This window comes from Babylonia areolata, chromosome 4 (assembly GCF_041734735.1).
Source record: "Babylonia areolata isolate BAREFJ2019XMU chromosome 4, ASM4173473v1, whole genome shotgun sequence".
Taxonomy (NCBI): domain Eukaryota; kingdom Metazoa; phylum Mollusca; class Gastropoda; order Neogastropoda; family Buccinidae; genus Babylonia; species Babylonia areolata.
Genome location: NC_134879.1, coordinates 31,473,293 through 31,482,990, shown reverse-complemented (window position 1 = coordinate 31,482,990; position 9,698 = coordinate 31,473,293). Strand labels below are relative to the sequence as shown.

At 39.1% G+C, this 9,698-nt stretch overlaps 1 protein-coding gene across 1 annotated transcript; it reads right to left on the bottom strand.

Moving 5' to 3' along the window:
• Positions 1-3,684: 3,684 nt before the first annotated feature.
• LOC143281654 (small ribosomal subunit protein uS14-like) lies at positions 3,685-7,896 on the bottom strand. The gene is made up of 3 exons (XM_076586902.1): positions 7,739-7,896; positions 5,281-5,380; positions 3,685-3,895 (listed from the first exon to the last, which is right to left on the bottom strand). Exons 1-3 carry the CDS (start codon positions 7,798-7,800, stop codon positions 3,887-3,889), a joined length of 171 nt encoding a protein of 56 aa, XP_076443017.1. The 5' UTR covers positions 7,801-7,896; the 3' UTR covers positions 3,685-3,886.
• Positions 7,897-9,698: the final 1,802 nt, after the last annotated feature.

Here is a 9,698-nt window from a genome sequence, read left to right as displayed (position 1 = left end):
TTCATACACTACTCTAGCTGATTTCTTCAAGTGAAAAGCTCTTGAAACTTCCAAAAAGTAAAATAAAGACAGCTGGTGAGCATGGTTTTAGCTTCACTGCCCCAAAATTGAAATTTGTTGCCATCCATTCTGTGTCACATTCCAAATGAATGATTCTGAAAATAAGTCTCAAGATGTTTATCTTTTATGAAGCATTTCCTTTGCTGTGTTACAGGCTAGGTGTGTATGTAGATGGCTGTTAAATGAATGTGCAGTGCTGGTGCATTATTTGTGTGAGTGGAGTGTTTACACCACATTGAGTGGCATTACACAAACTTATATAGTGTATAAAAATGATTCATTATTTTTATCTTTTATTAAAAATCAGTGTATTTCAGCAGACAGTGCAGACAGGTGAACAGGATATGGCACTTTCTGTTGAAACATTGAAACAGAATTCAAGTCTTGTTTCCTCTTTATCTATTAATATAGTTGTCAAGGCAAGTTTTATGCTTTAATTGGATTAATGTGAGTGACATTAACTTTCAGGGAGTATCAGTATCAGTAGCTCAAAGAGGCGTCACTGCATTCAGTCAAATCCATATATGCTACACCACATTTGCCAAGCAGATGTCTGACCAGCAATGTAACCCAACGCTGTGTGAAACTAATTTGTGAAACAAAAAGAACCAATGCAGGACAGGCTTGGGTGTGGGAAAGCAGTTTGGAAATCTTGTTGCTTTACAATGTAAATAGATTCGAGATTCTCCACTGGACAGAACAACCTTGGATAACATATCCTATATGGTGTGTGCTTTGGTCTGCATGAAAATTGATACTATAGTATGTTTTAGACAGTTAATGGATTCATATGAGTTATGTGAGAGACTTCAGAACCATTCCCTGTCTCCAACGGAGTCAAGCAAGGGTGTGTTCTTGCCCCCACCCTGTTCAGTCTCATGTTTTCAGCCATGCTGACAGATGCCTTCAGAGACGCTGACGTAGGCATTGGCATCAGGTACCGCACAGATGGCTCACTCTTCAACCTTAGGAGGCTTCAAGAAAAAAACCAAGGTGAGGACAGACACTGTCAACGACTTCCTGTTTGCTGATGACTGCGCTCTCAACGCTGCCTCCGAAGCTGACATGCAACACAGCGTAAACAAGTTCTCTGCTGCCTGTGACAACTTTGGCCTCACAATCAGCACAAAGAAGACTGAGGTGATGCACCAGCCAGCTCCAGGAAAGCCTTACGTTGAACCAATCATCTTCATCAACGGGCAACGACTGAACGCGGTGGACAAGTTCACATCCCTGGGCAGTACACTCTCTCGCACAGTTGTCATCGACGATAAGGTGAATGCCAGACTCACCAAAACCAGCGCTGCCTTCGGCAGACTCCATGAGAACGTTTGGAACAGGAGAGGCATCACCCTGGAGACGAAGCTCAAAGTATACAAGGCCATAGTTCTCACCACACTGCTCTATGGATGTGAATCATGGACGGTCTACAAACGCCACACCAAAAAGCTGAACCACTTCCACACCACCAGCCTCAGAAAACTTCTCGGCATAAAGTGGCAAGAAAAGATCCCTGACACAGAGGTGCTCACTCGTGCAAACTTGCCCAGCATCTACACCATCTTGATGCAGGCCCAGCTGCACTGGGCAGGCCATGTAGTCCGCATGCCAGACCACCGGCTCCCCAAGAAACTGCTGTACGGCGAACTCCAACATGGCAAGCGCTCCCATGGAGGCCAAAAGAAGCGCTTCAAAGACACTCTGAAAGCTTCTCTGAAGGCCTTCAACATCATCCACGACAAAGTGGCGTTCAGCTGTCCACAAAGGTGCCAAATCCTGTGAGGCCAACAGAATCGCTGCAGCAGAGCAACGCAGACAGGCCAGGAAAAGCAGGGCCAGCAAGTCCCCGACAGCCGCCCCCATCCCCTGTCCACACTGCCTCAGAACCTTCCGGGCATGAACTGGCCTGACCAGTCATCTGCGCACTCACAGTCCAACCCACCCACCCCCAGGATGACTAGATAGTCCTCGTCGATCCCAACGGACGAACCACACACATCAGTTATGTAATGCTTAATACATAAGGACATATAATGAAAAAAAGACAAGTGGAAGTGAAGATTTTGCATGTGAACTTTTTGATATAATGTAAAAACAAGAAAAAAAAAGTTGCTGTTGGTGCTGTATGTGCATGCTGGGTGTGTTCATGTTCCTGTAACCTATTGGTAGCTCACACAATTACACGATCTGTCAATTATGTGCATAATTTAGGCAGGTAAACAGATTAAGATACTAGCATTATAGCAGGTCAGCAAACTTTACTGTGATCCAAGTACTGCCAGGATTCATACTATGGTGCCGCTGTGGCGAAGTGGTTAGTGTTGCGGACTGATGGCTGAGAGGACACGGGTTCGAATCCCAGCAAAAGTGGGTTTTTCAGCCCGTGGCTGGCTTCTGCCCCAGAGCCGAGTGTGCTACGGGCTTAAATAGGAAAAGTGGGACCACACAGTCGAGTATCATCCACTTCACAAATGCGTCTTTGGGTGTGTTGCTCTAATTTCCTGACCAACACGTCAAATGACTATTTCTCAGCCTGGATGAAGCCAGGATATCATTAATGACAGGAAACGTAGAGTACAGCCTTGTCATGTAGTCCCAAAAACCTAAATGGACCTCCACAGCAGCATCGTCATCATCATCGTCATCCTCCTCCCTATCATCAATAAAAAAAAAAAAGCCCCAAATTATGTGGCCTTTCATGCCCTGCTTCTATGGTGATCTGTTTCGATACCCCCTCACTTCCACGCTTGGGGTGTGTCTTGTCAAGGTCTTCTGTGTCGGTGGATTCATGGGGCATTGCCAATGGAGGGATGTGGTGGTGGTCTTCAACATGGAGATGCTCACTCAGTCTGGCTCCGTGACTAAGCCATTATTGACATGAGTAGAGGGTTTAGTAGGTTGTGACCTAAGTACATCAAGTCAAAACAGGCACTAACAAACACCATCGAAGTGAATCAGCAGCAGTACAGGGTCTCCCCTGGTGTGTGGCCTCCTGGCAACCTAACATTGATGGTTCCCTGTGGACTGCTGGCACTGGGGCTGCGACATATGGACCCCAGTGTGGCTGTGTATGGGAGACTTGGAATGAGTGGCATGGGAGTAATGCCAATGAACTGGTGCAGATATGACAGGGCAGCAAAAAAAAAAAAAAAAAAAAAAGATTCATACTACAATCTTGTCTTCAATCCCACAGGGTGAACCAAACAAGGCAAAGGAAGTCTACTGCACTGAGCACTCCCGATGTCATACGTGTATGCATGTGTGTGTCACTGCGCACACGCGCGCATGTGTGTGTGTGTGCGTGTGTGTATGTGATTTACATGTGAAGCTGTAGCTGTTCATATATCTGAACTGAAAAATGAATATGCGGAACAGGAACTCTAATACAGTTTGAGTGTGTGTCTGTATGCGTGACAGAGTGTAAAAGTACATTTCAAATTAACTACCAAGAATAAGCACACCACTACAGATCAGACAATTTGTGTCCCTTTCTCACATTAAAATGACATATGCACACAAAGAGATACAGTTATACAGTCACACACAATTACATGCAGTGATACACTCACCGTTACAAACACACACACACACAATCTACAGAAAAAAAGAGATCACGCATCAGCATAACATTTTTTTCCTTTAATTCACAGAAGAAACTGTGCCTTTCTCCATCATAAGGCCATGTCCACAAATTTTGGAAGTGTCCAGTTTCTGGAGATGGTCATTGCACACAGAACTGTGGTCCAAAAACCCGAACAATGCGTTCTTCCTGCTTGTTGCATCTCAAAGCCCCTGCTGTAGAACCGCTTGCTCGCCTCTGTACTGCTTAGTCCAACTGCAAATCAAAATTAAAAATGACAGGCATAAGTGTTGAGTAAGAGTATAAAGCTACAACAGCGCAAAGTGAAATCAGCAATATCCAACATTATTCCAATCTGAGCGACCTTCAAAATCTTATGAACAGTTCAATGTCTAGGTGATTTTTATTTCCCTGAAGAATTCCACTCTCTCAAGAAAGACCTAGGAGCAAACACTGTTGGAAAAACTGTGAGTTCAAGCAATGAATCTGAACACATCAACATTCACAGCCGGTTCCTGTAGATGAGAAGAAAAAAAAATGTGACAAAATTATTAGAAAATTTATTTTACATGTTTGTCGATGTGTGTGTGTGTGTGTGTGTGTGTGGAGGGAAAAGTAGTGGTACTGGTAGGGCATTTTTTGCAATTACTCAATACTTTGATGTCATTCAGCATTTCTATAAATATGGACTTTGAATTACAGCATTCCTTCTTTTCTATGGATCTGTACAAATTACAACTCAACAGCAGAAGCAAATTCTCAACTCACCACCTGATATTTATTTTTTGTGAAAATCAGTTAAAACATAACTTCAATAAAATATATTAAAAAAAAAAAAAAAACACCCAAAAATCTGCATTTAATTAATAAATTAAGAAGCAAAGGATGAGGCTCATATTCTAGACAACTGCCAAATGTTACCCTATTACAGCAAACGGATCTACTGATCTCAACAGGCCTAAAAATACTGACCCATCAGATTGTCCTTCTGGTGGACAAGTAGAAGTGTTCTCTCCACTTGTCCATTGTGCTACCAGTTTTGGACTGTGTCAATGAAAAGGTGACTGAGCAGTCAGCTTCAGTGCTGACTGATCATGAATCTCTTAACCTCTTTTCACAAAACCATATTCATCCCTACCCCTGCTTCTCTTTCCTTTAATTCATACCACTTATATAATGAATTACGCCTGCTGAGATGCCACTGCACTACCAGTCATACTGTATCAATTTATAGCAGCCCTTTCTTTTTCATTGAGGGAAAGCAGAAATTTGACTGACTTGTCCCTAGGGCAAATTAAACTTAACTGGGAATTTCTAGCCCTACACAGGGTCAGAGGACCATAAAAGATGCAAACTACCATTGATGTACCATAAAACTGACAAATCTAGGACTGTCAAAATGTCAAAATCAGAAAAATACATACAGATAAGTTGCTTAAAATAAAAAAATGTTGGTCTCAATTAGTTAACAAGGTTTGGTTCCTCAACTTCCAATGGATCCAGTTAAAAATATAATCTTTGCATGTACAAAAGTTGTTTTTTCTTCTTTTTTTTTTCTTTTTTTTTAAACTGTTGAAAACACACTGTATACAAAATATTTTAAATTATAAAAAAAGGGAAGTTTTTAAAAAAAAGCTTACCTTCTTAAAGCCAATATCTCCAGCATACTGCCGGAAACACCTTCTGCAGATGTTCAATCCATATTTGCGGATCAGACCATGAGTGTTATTGCATACACGGCTGAAACAAAAAAACAAGAAAAATAAAAAGAACTATACTTGAAATGTTCTAAAACTACAACCCAATAACCATACATTAAAAACTGAATAATACTAACAGAATGACAGATCCCTGGAGAGTTCCATGCTTACATGACTTTTACAGAGGTGTGTCACATGAAATGTACCCCCAAAGTTGACTGGCTCTCCAAATTTGCAAGGGAAGCAGAATGTGCAAACAGTAGGTATGGAATTTTAAACCTTTTCCTTCATATTATAGTTTTCTTTTTGTCCATACGGTGGTACTTCATTGTACAGTGTTTGGTTGTAACAAAGGAGGCTATAAAGTGAAGAAATGGTGGACAGCAAACTGTGAAATCCATGACATTCTACATGGAGATCCTCAGTGCTTGTATGATCCACCTTTCAGATAATCATGCATCTTTGTAAAACAGTGAAAAAACAAAATAAAAAATATCTGACAGATATTATGCAGTATGGAAGATGTAACTTTTTATTGCCTGTTTAAGGGTGAGACACTCATAATGATTTCGGGGGTGGGGGGATAGTCTTGGGTTACAGGTGTTCGACCACTGAGACTGTGTTGTGGTTGTTAGTTAAAAAATCAAATAAATAAATAATGAATGTTCATACTATGAAACGAAATGTTAGTGATTTTGATACTTAAACATAAATAGCACAAGCAATTTTTTAAAAATAAATCGTATCCTGTAAAATGATGAGACAATTTAGTATTATCAAACAGAAATCAGAAATAATTCTTCACGTTAATCATTTACCACAAAACAAAATATATCTTGCCTGATGACAAGTTCGTCAAATAAACCCTCCACTGTCTTTCATCATGTGTATGAATGATTTCACTGCCTTTGGAATCCACAAACACAAGGACTAAAGAAATGAAGTGTCAAGGTCGCATACAACTGCTTCTTTTGTCTATGCCAATCGCCTTTGGCACTGCTCACATATGGGATGAAAATTTGATGCGCAAGCCCAAGATCCAAGATGGTTGTGCAACTCTCCAGAGATCTATTCTGAAAAATCCCTTCACTTTTGTTCATTAATTCACTGAATAAAGTGATTAAAGCTTAATTACATTTTAAAGACAGCTGACAGTAACAGGTCTGGAAAATAACCAGGTAATCTTTTTTTTCCCTTTTTTTGTCGTTGTTTTGCTCTGGCTTTGTTAAAAATCCTAAATGCACAAACTGCTCTTTCTGCATATAGCTACAAAAAATAATGATCACAGCATCTTAAAATAAAACTGAAAACAAAAATAAAATTATTTCAAACCAGACCTAAATGCGGAAGTATGATACTGAACAGTCCATTTCAAAACAGAAACTTTCTGAGAAACCAAGTGCCCAATGGCAGCTGTCAATTGGCTCTACCCTGATTGGCAGCCTGTTGTGCAACTGACCCTGTGTTTGTTAAGCACATATAGCTTGGTCTCCTATGGAGGATAGGCACTATATGAGTATCCACATCATTCATTCAAAGAAACCTGTGGACATTTTTTAATTCAATTAATGTCAACTATTACAGACACTAAATCAACATTGCAAAAAACACCATACGTTCTACTTCACTGTGACTTTTACTTCTTTTCATTTTATTATCATTATTTTTTTTCTCCTGACAAGGATGAATGCTCATTCATTCATCTTTCATTTAAAGATTAATTCATTTTATTAATTTTATTTATTTTTTCTCGATGCCTAAGCAAGTTGGGTTGGGCTGCTGGTCAGGCATCTGCTTTGCAGATGGGGTGTAGGGTTTATGGATTTCTCTGAATGCACTTGCAGTGACACCTTGAGCTACTGATACTGATCATTCGAAGAACCCTGTGAACATTTTCTTAAAGTTAAATCAAATAATGTCCACTATTTCAAAGACTAAACACTATGCAATCTACTTCACTGAGACTTTTTTTTCTTTTTTTTCTCCTGACAAGGATGAGGCCTTCTCAAGTTCTTGAACCGTCGTCTTTTTCCTGGTCATCGTTCCTGATAGTGATGTTGGGTTCTTGCCAAACAAAACGAAAGACGTATCGGTATCCCAAGAACAATCATCGCACTCGCCTTGATCCCATTAGTATTACGCGTGTAGGATTACTTTGTTTTAGTTCACCCTATATAAATGCAGTAAACTGTCTGAAGAAATAATGTGAGAGTACTTTAAAAAGTTAAAGAGTGCCTGCTTCAGTAAACAAACGAAACTTGTCAATGTGAGGCACACGTGGTGGTTTGGTTTTCCGATAATGGTAATTCTGACTTAAACAAAAGACAATATTTACATTTCGCACAAAAATCTTTAAACATAAAATAACGAAAATATCAGGTAAAAAGTTCTTACTTACCAATAACGTGAGCCTGGGCCGTATCTTCGCGGATGTGTGTGCCAAGTTGAAGCGAATCCCATGATGGCAGGTCGCGGAAAGAAAGAAAGTTGTTAATTCAAAGCCGCTCAGACGTAAACACGCGACTTCTTAAATATGGTACAAACCGCTTTAGAGTAATTTGTTTATCATTTCTTCCGAGCAGGTCCAAAGAAGCAAATCAAACATATATCATTTTCAGCGCATTTACACGACTGCGTATTCGAGAGCAACAACACATTCGGTAGCCGCTACAACGTATTCTGATCTGTGATGATGAAAAGGACCAGTCTGGATCACTGAAATGCATATCTACAACCCCTATGTCTATGGTCTGGATGCTCAACCTATGTCTCCACCCGCCCCATCGCTTAACCAAACCCGCTACCCTCGAACAAATTACCTGCTAAGTCATGAGAACTACCACAAATCAAAACTGTCCCAATATGTCCCCCACCCCCACCCCCGCATTAAAACAAGCATTCAGAGAGAAATACTAATAAGCAAGAACTGCTATTTTTCCAGAAAATAAAAGGAATGTGATTCTGTCTCACCAAAGCCAACACTACTTGTTTATTGCTTTAATTATTAAAGTAACTTCCTCAGTGGCTATAGCAATAAAATGAATACCTGTTGAAAGAATATTGGTATGGTTTGAAGTGCAACAACTACTTTGGTAATTTGAGTGGTCTGACTGATTTAAATGAACAGTTCTTTAAAATACTTTTTTGTGTGATATTTCTCCTAGCACATTAGACAAATGAAGTAAGGAAAATTTTTTTTTTAAAAGACAAGCTTTTCATATTCAAACACATAACAGAATAATGATAATAATGATGATAATGATAATGATGATGATATTAATAATAATAATAATTACTACTACCATCAACATCATCAATAGCAATGACGGCCAAGCTAAAAGGTGTCAGCAAACAACCAGTGAATATTTCACCCATATAGACAACCATCAAGATATTAAACTCTTTTTTTGGGGTGGGTCAGATCGTAACTGTGGTATTTCTTGTGTCTTCAATCAAGGTCTATTAAAGTATAGCCAATTTGTTTTAAAGTCTTTTATTTTCCACGCCATTCTTGCATTATGTTCTTCAATTCTGTACCATGAAACGAGAAGAAAGAATGTACATTTGTATGCTTTTTTTTCTTTCCTTCTCTTTTGCATTTGTAAATATACATTTTACCAAAGAGTATTAAGAAGTCATTGCATGAGTCTGTGTGGTTATTTTCCTCAATGCCAAATAATACCACATTTTCAGTTACAGCACCATATTTTCAGGAGGAAGAAGCCCTTATAAAGAAGTATGATTGACATACTGATCTGTAACCTCAGAACTTTTTCTCTGGGAACAGCTTTTCACTGATAATTGTACTCATCAGCAGCAGCCAATGGGTTACTTCCTGCTTATTTACCATTACTTGTTTACTGAAGCTGCTGCTGTATCCACCATGTATTTATATAATCTAACATCTTCATAGAAATGTACCTGCATGGGCAGTTTCAGTTCCAGTAGCTCAAGGAGGCGTCACTGCGTTCGGACAAATCTATATACGCTACACCACATCTGCCAAGCAGATGCCTGACCAGCAGCGTAACCCAACGCACTTAGTCAGGCCTTGAGAAAAAAAAGAAAAAAAAAAGAGATAAGCTTACATAAATAAATAAATAAATAGATAAATAAATAATAATTATGATATATAAAAAAAGGTAGTAGTAATGAAAATAATAATAAAATAATAATAATAATAATAATAAATAAATAAATAAATAAGACAACAATGATGATAAATAAGCAAATAAATCTAAAACATGAAGACACACATTCACACATACATCCACACATGCATAACAGATATGCACCAAACATGCAGTTTCACAGATATGAAAGCACAGTCAAATACATATAAACGTACATGAGCTCCA

Excerpts from the sequence above, each read along its gene's own strand:
- LOC143281654 (XM_076586902.1), bottom strand. The coding sequence starts at position 7,800 with ATGGGATTCGCTTCAACTTGGCACACACATCCGCGAAGATACGGCCCA. Across the intron at positions 5,381-7,738 it reads GGCCCAGGCTCACGTTATTG|CCGTGTATGCAATAACACTC; the intron begins GTAAGTAAGAAC and ends TTTTTGTTTCAG.